This window comes from Vombatus ursinus, unplaced genomic scaffold (assembly GCF_900497805.2).
Source record: "Vombatus ursinus unplaced genomic scaffold, bare-nosed wombat genome assembly UNPS02014959.1, whole genome shotgun sequence".
Taxonomy (NCBI): Eukaryota; Metazoa; Chordata; class Mammalia; order Diprotodontia; family Vombatidae; genus Vombatus; species Vombatus ursinus.
In genome coordinates, this window is record NW_020954737.1 from 14864338 (window position 1) to 14883090 (window position 18753).

The 18753-nt window shown below is 36.7% G+C and overlaps 1 protein-coding gene across 4 annotated transcripts in view; it reads left to right on the forward strand.

Moving 5' to 3' along the window:
- ARMC8 (armadillo repeat containing 8) overlaps positions 1 to 18753 on the forward strand; it is a 129767-nt gene that overhangs the window by 86607 nt on the left and 24407 nt on the right. For all 4 annotated transcript variants that reach the window (XM_027845264.1, XM_027845265.1, XM_027845262.1 and 1 more), the window contains 2 exons: positions 11986 to 12068; positions 12322 to 12403. In XM_027845264.1, the coding sequence (XP_027701065.1) occupies positions 11986 to 12068; positions 12322 to 12403 (165 nt within the window). The remainder of the gene's footprint in view (positions 1 to 11985; positions 12069 to 12321; positions 12404 to 18753) is intronic.

Below are 18753 nucleotides of genomic sequence, written 5' to 3' on the forward strand. Positions count from 1 at the left end.
TTTAGTCTATATGGTTAAAGCCAATAACTTGGATGTTTTAAAGATTTTTACCCAATAATTTTATGAGAGAACACCTTCTAGTCCTAGCTCTACTACCACCACTAGCTGTGTGACCATGAGCAAGTAACATTCTTTGCACCTGTTTCCTCAATTGTAAAATATGTGGATTTGTCTAATCTCTAAGATCCTTTCAAAGTCTAAAATTTTCTCTATAATCTATCTGTATTCATTATACTTTGATTGTGATATAACCACTTAAAAGAATAATAAACTGGGAGCCAAGAGACTTGACAAGGATTATGTCTCCTATTCCCTTCTAGCTAAACTATGTGATCTTGGTCAAGTCATTTAACCTCTTTGGGCCTCAGTTTCCTCATCTTTAAGGTTGTAGATGAACTTTAAGGCCATTCCCAGCTTAAAATTGAAATCAATGAAATGAACCTTGAGGTTCTCATAAAGGTAAGTGGTTTAAATGAGTTCCTAAAACAGGATAAGGTTTTGAAACCTTTTGTAGTCTTGAGAGCCTTTGACCTACAGAGTAAAAGAAGTGAAAATAATAGATAATAAGGTTTTCATGATGTAAGTATTCTGAAAGAAAATAAGAATTAAATATTTCAGAATTTGTTAAATAAGAAACAACCTGAAAAACTAACAGGGATTTTGGCTTTTAAGCACAAAGCACATTGTTTAGGTTGGTGATTTTTACTAGTATATGTATAATAAAACAGCTAAGAAGCACAGAGATTTTACACTTAAAGAAAAGTTATTGAAAGTGGGATCCCTAATAGATCTGTAAATCTTAAAGTAATGATTGACCTGTTTGGATTTGGAGGAAAGTTCTACTTGGAAGTGAACAGATGAAAAAGTGAGCATGTGGCTGTGGGCTTTTTGATAATCTGGTTTGTTACTGAAGGAGCAGTAATGTTGTTACCTCTACCGGGGCAACTGTTTCTTTTCTAACCTTTTTATCTCCCTTATGTCTAGCACAGGGTTCTACACGTGACAGATGCTTAACCAATCTTTATTGAATTGAATTCATCCTACAGTTAAAATATGAAGTGCTCTGGGATTCCATGGAATTTATTTCTAGCCAGTTTTTTTTAAGACTTCATTCTGTATTTGCCAGTACAGTTGGCACTAGGGGAAGGAATTAGATGCTAGCAGTACCGGGGTAAGAGAAAGTCTATCTTCCTGATAGTATTATCTGGGATCATCTAGAATGGGCTAATACCACATTGTGACATGGTATCATTAGCTCTCTGTAGTTCCCTTGTCAACAAGTTTGACCATTATAAATTGCAAGAACAGCCAGTTGTACCACCTAGGAACTGTCTACTTTCTAAAATAAATAAGCTATATGTACCCTTATGTTCATTAAATTTATAGGTTTTGGAGTTGGAAGGGGCTTTGGGGATTATGTAGTTTAATGATTTAATAATCAACCTGATCATTTTACAGATGAGGATGGATATCTTTGTCCAGAGAGACTCCTTTCTCTCACCTCTGAGATACCTTTCTCAAGGTACTTAAGCAGCATCTAGTTGAGCTGAGTTAAATATAGGTTCTCAGACTCCAAGGCCTATTCTATTCCTTTGACATCATGCTCCTACCAACTCTGCATATCTACATTGTTATTTTAGATTTTAGAAATTTGCAGTGGTGACAGCAATTTTGATAGGAAAAGTAAATAAAGCAAAGAAAAACAAATCATGGTCAGTTTCTGAGGCGTATGAAGCAGGAAGTGAAATAGGAACAGATAAGACTCCTGTGTCTCTGATCTATCACACTGTATTTATTATATGTTGTATATTACCAGAAGGGCTTCTCTTCCCTTTGACTTGGCCTGGATGGACCAGGCAGAAATAGAACAAGCTACAAGATCAACAAGTGGGTTAAGGGAAAGGTGGTGGGCCAAAGCTGCACAAATATAGTTGTGTTGACCTTTTAAATCCAAAAGTCCAACAATTTGTACCATTACAATCAGGAGTTAACTTGAGGGACAAATTATGGGACATTTTTTATGCTAGACTGATGTTACAGATATTCTTGCAGCATTTCTTATTCCAAATGAGGGATTGTGCAGGATGGTATAAAGGAAAGATTATTAGATTCAGATCTGAATTAAGTCTTTAATGTACTACAGACTTCCTGTGAGGCATTGGACAAGTAATTTAACCTCTCTGGGCCTCTATTTCTTAATATGTAAATTGAGGCTGGGGGGGTAGGGGTGGGAGTGAGTTGGACTCTGTGATCTCTAAGTTCTAAGTGCTGCACATCTATATGGCAATTTTTTGGCCTCAAGGTATTCTGCTATTTCTCTTCATCAGAAATTACCTCCAGTGAACTTCATTCTTCACCAAGACTGCTTTTCCATGAAATACCAAGAGGTATAAATTCAGTGAATGTGTATAAATTAAGGTCTTGCAACTCAACAAATATTCTGTCTTCTGTATCCTTCACCTTTCTTCATCCTATCAATTCTAACTTCACAAAGAGAAGGCTATGCCTTTAAGATGCTTAAGGGGGCACCAGAAAAAATAAGGGAGAGAATAAATATTTATTAAGCGATTATTGTGTGCCAGGCACTATGTTAAGCATTTACAAATATTAACTCATTTGAATCTCACAACAACCCTGAGAGGTAGGTGCTGTTATTATCCCTATTTTACAGATGAAGAAACTGAGGCAAACAGGTTAAGTGACTTGTCCTAGTGTCTGAGGTTGTTTTTGAACTCAGGTCTTCCAGACTCCAAAGCAATCTATTCTCTGTACCACCAGCTGGGAAGGAATGAAACAAGTCATTCTTATCCTAGAATAGGCTGTCCAAAATAAGAGGCATTAAGTTAGTTGATTTGAGAAGTAGTATGACGTTTTGGAAAAAGTGCTGGATTTAGACTCAGAAAAGCCTAGGTTCAAATCCCACCTCCAATAATTAGCTCTGTGACCATGGGCAAGTTACTGAAACATCTAAGTCTTTGTTTCCCCATCTATTAGGTAAGGATAATGAAGACTAGTACCTTCTTCACTGGGTTGTTGTGAAGATTAATTGACAATGTATATAAAGTACTTTGTAAATCCTAAAGTGCTCTATAAATTACAATGATTATTTTTTACTCACTTTGAGCATTTTCTCTGAAAAGCACTTAATTAAAATACTTATCTTCTATGAGAGAACCTGGCAATACCTGGAACCTTCTATGGTCATTTATCTACTCAAGGTTTTAAGGAAGGGGCTTTATAAATTATTTACCAATATATAGGCATGAGTTGTTATATTGTGTTTAACTATAAAATGAACAAATCTCTAAATGGAGTACAAGAAAGAAGGTCTTTTGAGGAAATTGATTGCATGACATCTATAGCACTGAGTCTATTTTCAAATCCTCATCCTTGTGCTCTCAAGAATTTTGTGAGGTTTATTTTATGTCTAGGAAGGAAAAGGGAAAAAGGAAATTGTAACTTTTTCCAGTATGAGCAGATTCTCAACATCTCCTCCCTCTCTTATTTCTACTTCTGACCTTCCTATTTCTGTTGATAGTATCCTAACCTCCTGGACACCCAGGCAAAAAACTTAAAAAGTCATTTTTGCCACTTTGTCTTCTTCCCATATACCATCAGTTGTTAATGCCTGTCAAATCCTAAAAGTCCTGTTGCAGTTTCCCTTGTTGTAAGAGTTCAAATCCAGCCTCAGACACTTAATAGCTGTGTGACACGGGCAAGTCCAATCGTTTATCTCCATTTCATCTATAAAGTGGGAGTAATAATAGTGCTTACCTCCCAGGGTTGTTCTGAGGATCAAATAGGATACTATTTGTAAAGCACTTAGCACAGTGCCTGGCACATGGTAGGCTTTATGTAAGTACTAGATATTATTATCATTATTATCTCCCAGGGAAAATCCTGAAGCAAGCAGACTCCTATAGGTACTACTATTATGTCAAAGAATGACTATGTTCCCACCAGGCCATATCCTCTCCAAGTCCTTTAGCTTTGCACTGTCAGCCCTTTATAGACCACTAGAAGCATGCAAAACATCATAGCTACCTAGCTGGATCATCTGGTGGCCCTGCATTTGACAGGATGTGGAAAGTGATAGTGTCATATGACACCTGTTCCAAGATAAAATTCTATGACAGAAACTGTAGGGGTTATCAACATCCTAGAGGTTATGAAAGAATTCATTCCTTGCCTAATCACATATCGTCATTTGAGTAGTAGTCCTCGTTTATCAAAACTAGCCCATTATTTCTACAAAGACCCTACCTATAATGCTAACAGGCAGTACATTTCATTTTTATGGGGCCATCTTTGAGTGGTTGTCCTAGTCTTCTTTCTGATTTTGAAAGGCCTGCCTAGAATTTATGGGTTTGCATTTATGCTGAATGTGGTCCATTCCTGTCAAACCAAAAGAGTTAATCAAATGCTTAAACACTATTTAAGGTCTCTCTTGAGGTACCATCAGGATGATTAGTTTCCCCTCCTAGTTCTCCTGAAGGGGTTTTTCTTTGTTTTGTATTTTTGGTGTGAAGCAATTAGGAGCAAGTGACTTGTCCAGAGTTACACAGCTAGCAAGTATTATGTGTCTGAGGCCATATTTGAATTCAGATCTTCCTGACTCCAGGACCAGTGCTGTATCCACTGTGCCACCTAACTGCCCCTCTTCTGAAGTTCTTATGTAATTGGGTCTTCATGCTTGACTAAGCCCAACCTTTTTACACCCATTGTTTTCTCCTTTAGAATGTCTCATATATATGGCATTCCATATCTCTAGTCATCCCCTCTGTATTGAGAGGAGGAAGGTATTTATCAGTTCTACAGGACTGAGATAGCTGATGGCAGTTCATCAGTCTGCTTTTTGTTGTTGTTCTCATTTATATCATGAAGTTGTTATGTATGGAATTCTCTTGATTCTGCTTTCTTCACTCTACATTTCTCTAAGTATCTTCCCTTGTTTCTTTGAATTTTTCACTGTTATTTTATAAGGCACAGTAATATTCTATTTCATTTCTATACCACAACTTGTTAAGCCATTCCTTAGTTGATGGATACCATTTTGTTCTCACTCTTTTGCTATTACAGATGGTGCTGCTATTAATATTTTGTTATATATGAGATCTTTCTGTCATTAACATCATAGAGTAGGATCACAGAATCAGAGAACATAAATGATTTAGTGACTTTCCTTGGAGAATTCCACATTGTTTTCTACAATGAGTGGACCAATTCGAAGCCCATTTTGCTATAGGTGATGATATTTGTCCGTGCCTTGAATTCTACCATATCAATTGCCCGTGCGTACTACTCACAAGCAGAATTTTCTCCCTTGCCTACAAGCTTACCTTATTCAGATATTAACCATCTGTTCCATGTTTCTCTCCCCAAACCCTTTCAGGATAACCAACCCTTTCCCCTAATTGTCCCACTCTCACCCCTCCCCTTTGCCCCATGGTGAGTAGAGGTGGAAAAAAGTGTCATATTTAGGAGATGCTCAAGTTTAAGGAAGTCTGAGGACAACTGTCTTCTTTGTTTTGGTTTTTTTTGTTTTTAGGCAATTGGGGTTAAGTGACTTGCCCAGGGTCACACAGCTAGTAAGTGTTAAGTGTTTGGTCTGAGGCCGGATTTGAACTCAGGTCCTCCTGACTTCAGGGCCGGTGCTGTATCCACTGCGCCACCTAGCTGCCCAACAACTGTCTTATTTGAAAACTCAGAAGGATGTGCATCTTGGAAGGTTGATTGGTACCCATGAGCAGATCTATTCAAGCCTTCCACTCTAGCTACTACCCCCAACAAATTAGAAACTCAAAGGTGAGAGTATCCATCATAGAGAGAAGTACTGTGAGATAATCTCCAGCATATTTTATTTCTAGTCATAATAGTCTAAAATATTTACTTGCAGTTCCCTGATTGCCATTTATCCCCTGCCCCCTCCTATTCCTTCTTCTAACTACCCTATTTCTGTTAGTGGCACCTTGCCATCTAAAACACCCAGGCATAAAACCTTTAAGTCATTTTTAATACTTCCCCTTTACCCCTGCATACCATTAATTGCCAACTTATGGCAAATCTTAGAAGTCCTACAAAGTCACAGTAAATATCCTTTGTTGTAGAATGACTGAAGGATCTCCTGGGGAGAACCTTAAAGGAGGAAGACTCCCATCTGCTTCAGGTGCTCCTGTTGTTACATCAAGCGATGTCTATGTTCTGTGGACTCAGGGTCACCCAGAGCCTTGCAGTCAGTATAAAACAAGGTTTAAAAAATTATTTTGTGGGGGCAGAAATAGGCGCTTGCTATTAAAAGTATTTGAGAGCATCAGAAAGAAGTCTTCTGGTTTGTGTTTGGCTATTTTGGATCTAACAAACCCCACATACTCTTTGAACCATGACCTGGGAATTAAGTAGTCTAGGTCCTGCTGCCTCCCCCTCCTGCTGCCCTACCTTCCCATCAGCATAAATACCAGCAAAAACAATAGTTATGATAGAATTTTAAGCCCATTTTGTATAGATAACCTATCAAATTTGCATTTTCTCATCACCTGTGACTAAACCTCTATGTATTCTATTTGTCAAAGCAAATACTTTCTTAGTACAAATGCTAGCTTTCCATCATCAGTCTCAAGTGACCTAGCACCAGCCCTAAGACTACTTCCTGCTATCCTTAAATAGAGCCAGGAAATGTCAAGTATATACAACTTTCCCCATCCCCAGCAACCTAAGATGAATAGTTTTTCATCTCCTTTCCCATTTGGCCACATAGCATCCTTTGTCTAGGATCAGAGTTCAGGCCTGCTTACTAGTGTTTGTTTGTATACTTATGTATCTTATGTAAGGACCTATGTATCCTTACCCTAACTGACCTCCTTGGATTTGATTTGTTGACTGTTCAGACCTATTGCTTCTTCAATTAGCTGGATACCTTGAACCCTCTTCATTAGACCTATCTTTTTGCCCATGTTGCTTCTTAGCAACATTATAACTTTGGTGTTGTTTCTGTTCCCAGCAAATATTATACAGAATTGGAATCATTATTTAAAGCTCTCTCTGCCTAGGTACAATAGACAAAAGATGACTCTTTGTTTTTAACCCCTCAAAGGTCTCAGGTTATCATTTCTAGCTTGGAAGGAGGAGGGTATTAGTAACATTCTGAATTACAGAATTTGTATTCTTATTATTGAACTGTGAGAGCTTCCAGAAGCTTGGAATTAAAATTATTCATTTGGTTAAATTATTTCAGAACTCTTGTGATCTGCTTTCAAAGATGAAAGGATGTAAATTACCCCATTCTCATAAGATTGCTAGACATACAGTTTAACAATTCAGCAAGTATTTGTTAAATGTGTTTTATGTGCTGGACATTGTGCTAAGCTCTGGCAATATAGAGACATAAACAAAATAGTCCCTTCTCTCAAGAATTTTATGGCTTTTTAAAAAATTATTTTAGATTGCTGCCTCTGGATTATTTGCTACTTCTTCAGATGAACATTTGATCATTTTACCTACTTCTGGTCATATAGCAATAATACGTCACCCTGTGTCAGAGAAATTTATGAAAGGAATGATGGAAGAAAGAGAAGAGAAGGAAAGAAAGGAGAAAGGAAAAAAGGAAAGAGAAAATGGGCACATATTATCTCTTCCTAGATTTACCTTTTAAGCTATCAGACCTCTTATCATTCAAAAGTCCAAGATACCTTATTGGATAAGAGAATGAGGAGAGTTATCTGGGATCCTAAATTCAGCATAACCCTATGATTTCTATCCTTGTAGTTTCAAGAAGAAGGCTTGCATCTCTTTTTGATTTAGGAGATTCCCACCTTGTAGTATAGTTGTTCTGTTTTGTCCCAAAGAAAATTTTTCCATTTCCTCAAAACCTGAGAACGTAACTTTGAGTAAATCAAATTAGCACAGCTATAGTTTTCAAGGACCAGCTCAAATGCTGTTTCCTTCATGAAGCCTTTCAGTACTGAGTAGAGCAAGACTTCAATTCAGAAAGACCTTGGTTCAGATCCCACCTGGCAAGTCACCTAACCTCTTGGAGCTTCAGTTTTGTCATTTGTAAAATGGGGATCTTTATACTTCTAATACCTACCCACAGAGGGTTGTTGTGAGGTTCAAAGGTGATAGTGTATGTAAAGTCCTTTGAAACTTTAAAATATTGTGTAAAGTTATTATTATTATTATTATTATGATTATTAGTCTAGATCTGTGATTTCATCAGTGTAGGAAGTTCCCCAGTGAGGAAACTTCCTCTACGAGTTGCAGTTATGCAATTTTTCTGCAACTTACAGTTGTAAGCAATTTGCCTGGGATTCCACAATTATTACGTATCAGAGACTAAATTTGAATCCAGCTTCTCCTAACTCCAAAGCTAGCTTTCTTTCCACTACATCATACCTCTCAGTTATCATCATCATCATCATCATCATCATTATTGGTAGTAGTGATGGTAATAATAAATCATTGGGTTTTAGGACAACAAATAAAACTTGTCTTATACTAAGCATTTAATCCTGCTAATTCTGTGAGTGCTAGAGACTTTTACCACATTCTACTGGTTCCAAGAGTTTATCCAGAACATAGGATATGCATTTGTTTCAATGATGATATTTACCACTGTGTAATCCTTATAGAACTGGATGGTTTGGTCAAGATTGAATGCTAATACTGTTAAGAAGCCTGAGTACTGACAGAATGATCATCTACTGTCCTAGCATGTCCTGTACCATACTAAACTTTTCTTTTGGTGCAGAGTAGAGGGACCCCCAAACTGGTTGCATGATTTACTGAGAAAAGTACTAGACTAAGTCAGGAAACCTGAGATCTGACTCTGGGTTTTCTAGTTGGATGACCTTGAGCTAGCCATATAACTTCTGAGCTTCCTTTTCCTTATCTGGAAATGAGAATAAAACTGTCAGGCACTGTCATTGTGTCCCTTTGTTTTCCTTAATTATTTCTTTGTTACAAGAGAAGACTTTACTGGACAAGAGTGTTGGGGCAGGAATAAGGTGTTTTTGTTTTTTATTTTAATGACAGCAGTATTTTTTTTAATTATAAAGCTGTTTCTCATGGTAATTGTGAGCCCAATGATTTAATATATGTGAAAACACTTTAAAAATTATAAAGAACTGTACAACTATTTAATGGTATCAGTATTGTTCCTGTTATTAGTGTCAGTCTCATGGCTGCTGGGGTCTTGGCTGAGTTCCCCTAAAAAGCATTTGAAATTGGGCCAACATCAGAAAGATCTTTGTTTTGTCAGTTGTTTTGGGGTCCTCAGAGTACAAATTTAAGCAAGGGAGTTTTGTGTCTTGTGGCTAATCACAAACCATACCAGGCCCTGCTGTCTTTCTCCTTTGTTCTGTCAGTTCTAGAGATGGACAAAAAGGGGTGCAAACCACTCCTCATTGAATAAGACTAATGTATCTCATTAATATGGGATCATAGGATTCAGAGTTAAGAAGGATCTTAGCAATTATCTGGTCCAACCCAAGCATTTTGCAAATTAGATAGCCCAGAAAGGTGAACTGATTTGTCCACAAGTACACAGGTGGTATGTAGAACAGCCAAAATACAAACTTAGGTCCTCAGCCTCCAAATCCAGTCTTTTTTCTGCCACACTCTACTGCCTTTTAACGTATTTCTTTTCTCTCCAAATGCGCTTAAAAAGAACTGTAATACCAATTCCCCAAGTGAAATGCACCATCGAGGGGCTTTAACTTTTCTCCCACCTTTGCCCTCTAAGCTGACAGACCCCACAGATTTTATAGTAATCAGACCTTGGTTAGCTGTAGCTAAAGAAGTTAATCTTTCTTAAGTCTTCCCTATTTCAGGCTCCTCATGACATCATACTCCAGATATTATTTCCAGGGAACAATCTTATTGATGTCCTGTCCTTAATCCTGAAAGTTTTGGGTTTTGAGAGTACCCAGCTTTTTGCAGGTAAAGCACTCCTGGCTTCACCCCTATTAGCAAGCCCTTTGCCACTCTTCATTTCTAGATTTTTCAGCTACATATACTTGGCCTCTCATTTTAAGGCAGCCTTCCTTCTCTCTGACTTGTGGAGTCCTGTTGCCATTGCCTTTTTCAGAACCCAGCTCCTCAACTAGATTATGAACTCTGTGCTGACAGGAACCATACTATATATACTTAGTTGTGCTCCCCCAGCACCTAGAGCAGTACTTTAATATGTAATAGATGCTGTTGATTTTTTTTTTTTATGAGTAGTGGTGGCAAGAAGGATCAGGGATGCCTGAGAAGTGTGGGAAGTTTTTGTATATAGTAAATACTCTTTTTCATAGGCACTTATTGGAATACTAGAATACTTAGGAAACATTGTCTACCCTAGAGCTTAGGGTACATGAAAAAAATAGTGTGAGATAAGTCTAGAAAAGTAAATTGGAGCCAGACTTTAGTGCCAGACTAAAGCTTTGACTTTGTCCTAAGGCAGTGGAGAGTCGTTAAACATTTTTAGCAGATGAGTGAAAAGGTCAGATTGTTTTCAGAAATTTATGTCCCTTATGCATGATGAATCATGAGAGATTGTAGTTTAGGAGTTCGATTAGTAATCTATGATGTCTTCAAGTGACAAGGAACTGAATTAAGGTGGTGGCAAGTAAAAACAGAATAAGAAATGGATATAAAAGATACTTTAATGGAAGAATCCATATAGTTTGGTTACTGGCTATTGAGGGAGAGGGTGGAGTCAAAGGCTGCTGTAATGTTTGGAGACTGGCAGCATGCTATTTGACAAAAGTAAGTGGTTTAGGAGAAAATGTTGGTTCAATTATAGGCATATTTAGTTTGAGATCCCTAAGGAAGAACTAAATAGAAAGGTCCTGTAACTCATTAGAAATGTGAGAATGATGTTCCAAGCAAGAAACATGTTTTCCCAGTACCAGTTGGTTTCCAACCCTTAGATGAAGTTTGGGTTTCAGCTTTTGAGACCAGATGTCCTCTCCAATCCTTAGCTATTCTACTTCTACCCATACAATGAGTATAGTGGGAAAAGTGGTGGATTGAGTTAGAAGATCCAAGCTCTTTCTGTCACTAACCACCTGCTTGACCTTGGGCAAATCACCTCATCTGTCTGGCCCTCAACTCAAAATCTGCAAAGTGAAGGAATAAGATAAGAAGATCACTAAGTCCTTTTCTCGATGTAACATTCTGTGAGTCCGTGACAGCCCTGTCTCTTCCTATATGCCTTGAATGTTCTGTTGCTCCCACCCAGCTGCCCACTTTTCCCTCAAGACACCAACCAACTTCTTAGTTGTACCCACCATGAGCTAAGTGTTCCCACTCTTTTAACCAAGATTATTGGGGACAATAATTTACCTTTTATAAGGTGTGAGTTGCCCTCCTTATAAAACACTGTGGTAAATACTTTTGTAGAAGCTGTAGTTAGTATTTTCCAGGTGTTCAACTGGACTAAGGGCTTCAGTGAAAGAAGACAGTAGTTAATTAATAAAAAAAAACAAACCATGTGCTTGGTTTTAATGTCAAGAAGAAAGTAAGCTACTGATCAATGTTAGAAAATCTTCCACTCGACAGGATGGCTTGGGTAGGATCTGTAAATCTCTCTGGAGAATCTGTGTTGTTTGTTCCCTTTCATGTTTGTTGGTCTAATAGTAATTCACCAAACTAGAAATCATTTTCATCATTTACTTTAAAAAAAAAAATCGAAATGTCTCTGTATTCTTCATGCTGTTTATTGTCTTAAGTGTTGTTATTTTTCTAAAAACAAAGCCTGCCCTGTGTCTATCGTTTATGATGGTAGATGCTCATAATCGGTAGGAGTACTTTTCTGATGTGTTGCCCAGGTCCAGTACAAGGTTGCTGTCTACAAGGTAAAAACTTTTTACCAAAAAGCAGCATTTAAATTGTAATGACCATTTAAAAGAGGGAGGAGAGGGGGAGAACTACTAACACTTACAAGCATTAAATAAATTGTCAACTTCATGTTGTTATTTATGCAGAATTAACCTTTTTCTCCAGATCATTGAGACTGAAAATATGATGGACCGAATTGTGAATGGCTTGTCTGAGTCTAGTATCAAGGTGCGGTTAGCTGCAGTCAGGTATGAGTTTTAATGGTCTGAATAAAAATCATTTTGTTTAATTCAGTTAAATTTCTGGTCCTTCATGAAGTAAGAAACCAAATGGACTGAACTTAAGCTCATATAAACTTATAAATGCAGTGTTCTGAAGTGGTTAAATATTTACATATGTCTTATTTGCAGTGCATTAATAGTTATGAAACCCCCAATTGTTTATGTTTGAAAAGTAAAGGTTTAATCCTTGTGTGAAGCTAATTTTGATTATTCTTTGTAGATGTTTGCACAGTTTATCCAGGTCTGTGCAGCAACTTCGAACCAGTTTTCAGGATCATGCAGTGTGGAAACCTTTAATGAAGGTAAGAGGGGGGAGAAAGGCTGCAAGCACGTGTCGTTAGGACTGCCTTTGTAACAGCTCATTCCCCCTGCCCACTTAGACTTTTTCTTTTCTCGTAGGGTCTTTTGAATAATCGATGTGCTAAAACCTAACATTTGGTGTTGACACATCTAAAACAAGCCCACAAAGAGTGTTTCTGAGGTCAGCGATTAGTACTTGCACATGTTTCTGCTTTATCTTCTTTTGCTATTTGAACTCAGGTCATTCTGGCTCCAAGTCCAGCGTTCTATCCACTATGCATCTAGCTAAACATAATCAACCAACAAGTTCATGCTGAGCGCTTATGTATATCCAACATTGTACTAGGTCTTATGAGCAAAACAAGAGAAAACATGCTTCTTGCCCTCAAGAAACCTAGAATCTTATTGGGGAGATAACATCCACCATGAGCTAGAGGTGGAGTTTAGGATTTGGAGGCCCTAGCTTAAGTATCAACTCCAAAATATTAGTAACTGTGTGACCTTGGCAGCGAGGGGGCACAGTGGATATAGCACTGGGCTTGGATCAGGAAGTCCTGAGTTCAATTCCAGCATCAGACACTTACTAGCTGTGTGACCCTGGGCAAGTCACTTAACTCTGTCTCGGTTTCCTCATCTATAAAAATGAGCTAGAGAAGGAAATGGCAAACCACTTCAGTATCTTTGCCAAGGAAACTCTGAATGGGGTCATAAAGGGTCAGATACAATTGAAAAATGACTGAATGACCTTAGGCAGGCCACTTGACCTCTCTGGGCCACAGTTTTCTCATCAGTAAAATGATAATAGTGCTGGACTCAATGACCTGTGAGGTGCCTTCCAGCTCTTCATCTGTGATCCTATGAGTTCTGACCTTAGGGTCACCCCTCCTTCCGTTTGATCACACTATCTACCATTGAACCAAATCATCTCACCAGTCACCCCTATCAGGGAATCTTAAACACTTTTAACATGTGTGTAACAGACACCTTGTTAAAGAGTAGATACCCTTTAAAAATGGCATTTTGCTTTATCAAGTCTTTTTTTGTAATCAAACAATAAACACAGAATTATCTTGTATTTTTTACCTTTGTACAAATGTGAAGAGGTGGTCTACTGAAGAGAATTGTCTATGAGAGCATTTTTTCCCTTTTTACATTTGCATCAAAGATATCTTCATTAAATGCATAGGCCATCCAATTATTTATTAATTTATTTAGGTCTGGATTTGTGATTTCATTGATTTAGGGACCTCCCCAGTGAAGAAAATCCACCGATGTAGATCTGTAGCTATTCTGCAACTTCTAGTCTTAGAAAATTGCCTGGAGAAATTCTAGGGTCACACAGCCAGTATGGGTCAGAACCTGGACTTATACCTGGGTTTTCTTGACCCCAGGGTTGACTTTCTATCTAGTATACCACCCTGGCACAGATTTTATATAGGTGAGAAAGGATGTTTATGTTTCAGTAATCACTCATGTCTTCTCAGTTTGGTTTGGTTTTGCTATTAACACTACCTGTGATCTTTTTTTGGGGCGGAGGGGTGTGAGGCAATTGGGGTTAAGTGACTTACCTACCTGTGATCTTTTACAAACTTTTAGAATATTCCTCCTTTCAAAATTGTAGTTACAAGCATGAATTTTTTTCTCTATGTATTTGGGCAAGTCCACGTTTTCTTCCCAACTTTATCATCTTACGAGCAAGTTCCACTTTCTCATCAAGAACAATAAGGATTTCAGAATCCAAATCCAATCATGGTGGTTCCACCATCTTTGAAAATGAGAGTGGGTTGCCATATATCTACTTAACCCTAATGATTTATTAACTTGCCTTAATGAGAATTCTTTCTTTCAAAAGATAAAGGGACCAATGAGGGGAATTGCTCTTCTGGACTTGATTTTGACCAAAAGGAGAAACTAGTTGCTGAAGTAGTAATTAAGGAAACTTTGGGGAAAAGTGGTCATTCTTATCTTATAATTTCTGATGGAGGAAGATAGGAAAATGGGGTAGAGGACACTGAGAAAAACAATGTCGTTGATGAAGAAGAAGCATATGTAGTCTGAAATATTTTTAAAGGATCATTATCAACTTACTTTAATACTTTAAAAACATACAGAATGTAGAAGCAAAGGCAAGGAATGGAGAGTGAATTTTAAAATGTGGCAAGATTCAGATAACTATCAAAAATGCTAAAGTTCAGAGTAAGATGAGAGTCTCAGAGAATGCTAAGAACAACAAAATTTTTAACTATATTGAGAAAAAAATGAACAATAAAAGGATGGAACTGCTATGTTGGGGGAGGAGTGAGACACTGATAAAGGACAACAAAGAGAAGATGGAAATATATACTGCTTCTTTTGTTTCTGTTTTATCTGCCAAGGAGAATACACATCAGAACTGACAGAACAAAAATAGTTAATAAATTTGGAGTCAAGAGGACCTGAGTTCAAATCTGCCCTTAGACACTTGACACTTACTAGCTGTGTGACCCCGGGCAAGTCACTTAACCCTGATTGCCTCACCAAAAAGCAAAAAAAAAAAAAAGAAAGAAAGAAAAAAAAAAGGGCTAATAAAGTTAAAATCCAAGATACATAGTGAGATAGCAAAAGATTACCTTGCTATCCTTGATGAATTCATTTAACTATGCCCAGGGTATTCAAAGAACTGACAGATTGCTGCAGGACCAGGGAAGAGAAAATGTCTCAATTAAAAAAAAAAAAGATTGAATTTGGAAACTACTAGCTGTTATAGCCAGCAGAATTATAGAGAGTATTGTTATCAAAGGTGGCCCCTTCCAAGAAATGTCCATTTAATTTATTGCTTTGCTAACCCCATTCCCTTTCTGGGGTATTGTCCAAGCTAATCTCTCACACAAGGGCTTTGTCCTTGAATACTGAGGCAAATAGCTAGTTTGGTCAAGTTCACCAAATCCTTAGAAAACCACTAGTTGGTAAACACCTAGAAAAAGAGATAGTGATCAAAAAGTGCTAGGATGGTTTCATTAAGAACAAATCCTTCTAGAGTAACCTCATTTCCTTTTTAAATGAAAATAGCTCCCCCCTCCTTTTTTTTTTTTTAAAAAAAGCCTTTTAATGTTTGCAAAGTCTTTTACATACATTATCTTGTTTGACATAAGTGGAAAAGTGGAAAATAGTTATCTGGATTTTAACAATGCATTTGACAAATTCATGACTATTCTTGTAAACAAGATAGAGAAATGTTAGTCAGACAATGATACAGTTAGTTAGATTCAGAATTGGTTGAATGTCTAGTCCCAAATGTATTCATTGACATTAATACTTTAATGTCAAACTGGCATGAGGTCTCTAATGAGTGCCCAAGGCATCTTGCTTGTATTCGTGCTTTTTGATGGTTTTTACATAGATGAAATGCATATCAAATTTGCAAAAGATGCAAAGGTAGGAAAGAGAACTAATAATACATTGAATGATGGAACCAAAATCCAAAAAAGATCTCAACAGGCCAGAACACCATCTCAATTGAAATAAGATGGAAATTTAATAAGAACAAATGTAAAGTCATAAATTGGGGTTAAAAATTTCACATGGATGAGATGTTAGCTGCTGGCTAGATAGTAGTTAATCTGAAAAAGCACCCAAAAGGAGGCTACAGCAGCTCCCCTACCCAACATCCCCCCCTCCAAAAAAAAAAACCTGATGTTACCTGTGGTTGTTTTTGACATAGTGAGAGGCATAGTGTCCAGCACTAGGTTAAGTAATTGTCCCATTGTACTTTTGCCTTATTCTGACCACATCTAGAATATTGTTTAGGTCTAGGTACCACATTTTAGGGAGTCATTAATGAGTGAGATGGCCTCTAGAGGAGGATGACCAGGATGGTACTCAAGATCATGTCATATGAGTATCAATTAAAAGAATTAATATTTAACCTTGAGAAGAGCATATTTAGGGAGGACATGCATGAGAACTGTCTCCAAGTATTTGAAAGTCTATTGAATGGACTCGGGAGTAGACATCTGCTTCCCTGGAGAAAGCAAAACTAAGAGTCTTGTGTGGAATTATCTTCAAGGATGACATGCTTCATGTAAAGATAAACTTCCTAACAATTAGAGCTGTCTCAAAGGGGAACAGATTTCCTTGGGAGATAGTGGTATTCCTTGCACCAGAAGTATTTAAATAAAAGTTGAATGACCACTTGTTGGGGTATGTCACAGAGTGAATTTTTGTTTATGTATATATTAGTCTCTGAAGTTCCATACAACTCTGAGATTCTGTTTCTATGATGTGACTTGTTGATCACAAACTGAATTTGTAATTAACACCTTCTAGTCTCTATAGCATATTTAGCAGATAGCCATTTGCTTCAGTGTTCAAGGACAAGTCCTTGTGCTTCTAGGATTCTAGAGAATTCTAGAAAGGGATAGGAGTAAACAAGGGGATTAATTAAAGTAATATTGCTTACAAAGGGTCACCACAACTGGATGTTATTCACTAAGAAACTGGATAGAGGGGATGGGACAAGGAGGATTCTGCACACTTATCTGGGCTAGAAAAAAGAAGTATAAAAAAGAAAATAACAATAAAAGTAGATTTGATTCAAAAACTAGATTAGATTTGGGCAGGGGAGGGTGAGAGGGGAAAAAAAATTTTTTTTGATGGACCAGAGTTCCAGAGAATTTGGGATATAGTCGGATCAAGGATACAAGTAGGTAACTTCAGTGAGGAAGAAAAGGTGGATGAGGATATTGAAAGATTCATAAGGAGAAGAAGAGGGGAGCTCAATAACTTCATATTGAATGACTTCAGTTTTCTTAATAAAATAGAAAACTAGTGTTAGAGACTTAAGAGAAGAAAATAAAATATTTAGAGAAGATTTTGTGGGAAAAGTGATGAGAAATAATGAGAAATTAATGGCAGTTTCAGAGTCTAGATCCTCATGTTTTATTTGTTTTCCTAAAATTGGCATAACAATACAGAGTGATACTTCATGGAAATTTCAGAGTTAGAAGTAACTTTGCAGGCCATTTAGTCCAACCCAGCTATAAACTTCCCTCTCAGCTTTGTGCCATCTGCAAACCAAAGGAACATGCCATCTATATACATTTATCTAAGTCACTGATAAAAATGTTTAAAAGAACAGGACCAAGAATAGATCCCTTGGTCACTGCATAAGACTTTTCAAGTTGACATTGAACAACCAAGCCACTCAAAGAGTTCTGGATCAATCTACCTGTGCTGTTTTGTGAAAATGATTATTTTCTTGAACTGCCTAGACCATAAGTTTTAAGGTTTATAGTGACCAAGAAAGCCTTATGAAAAGTAATCTATTCAGCAATATAATTGGAAAAAAAAAATTATATGGAAAAGTAATTCTTAACCACTTTTGTAATAGCATTTTGCTTTGTCACAAATTAAAGGACCACATATTTAAAGGAAAGATTATTCTATATCTTTGTTACATTGGTTCACTTATTATTCTTAGTTATTTCAGGGTTGATTTTTTCAAGCTTTTTTGTTCTTCCTCCCATACCCTTTCATCTTACCTTACACATACACTCTCACTATTTTTGCTTTCAGAGCAATTAGAGGATAAACAAGGGAGGAGAATATGAAATCTTTTTGTTATTGTTGTTGTTGTTTTAACTAAGTACCCTGTGCCTCTCAAGGTGGTTGTTTTTTTTTTTTAATACAAAGTTAATTTTCAACACTTTTACTTTGTTTATCTTTTGATGAAAATAAACTTCATTAAATATTAGTTGTTGACTTTTGGGTTTTTTTGTAGTTTTACTTTATTACTATTATATACTATTATTATAGTATTACTATTATATATTAAATATACTATTTCCTATTATAATAGTATTATGATACTATGTATTATTTACTATTACATTTATTGTTATTATTAAATAGTTATTACTATTTACTATTATTTACTGTACTGAGGTACTCAGAATCGCTACTGTTTGGTCGAACATGCATACAAAAGTTAATTAAAAGAGAAAATTAATTTAAAGATCGTGAACAAGAAGAAAATTTTTAAAAAGCAATAACTGTAGAGTGAATCCTATCAAAACTGAAAGTATTTTTTAAAGCCACAACTGTATACGCTTAAGAAGGAGGGGGTATTTCCATATTTATGCAAAAATCTACTTATTTTAACTAATAATTATGCTTGCTGAAATAATTTTAGCTCAGCATTGATTTGACTTTATTGAGTGCCAAATAGTTGCAAAGATGCATGTGAAAACCATCTTATATCATCTGCCTCTACATCCTGTCATTTTGAACTTTTAGACTTTGAAATAATATCATTGTTTAGCTGAAGTAGGTAAAGTATGTAACTCTGTAGTTTCCTGCAATTACAGTATCTTCT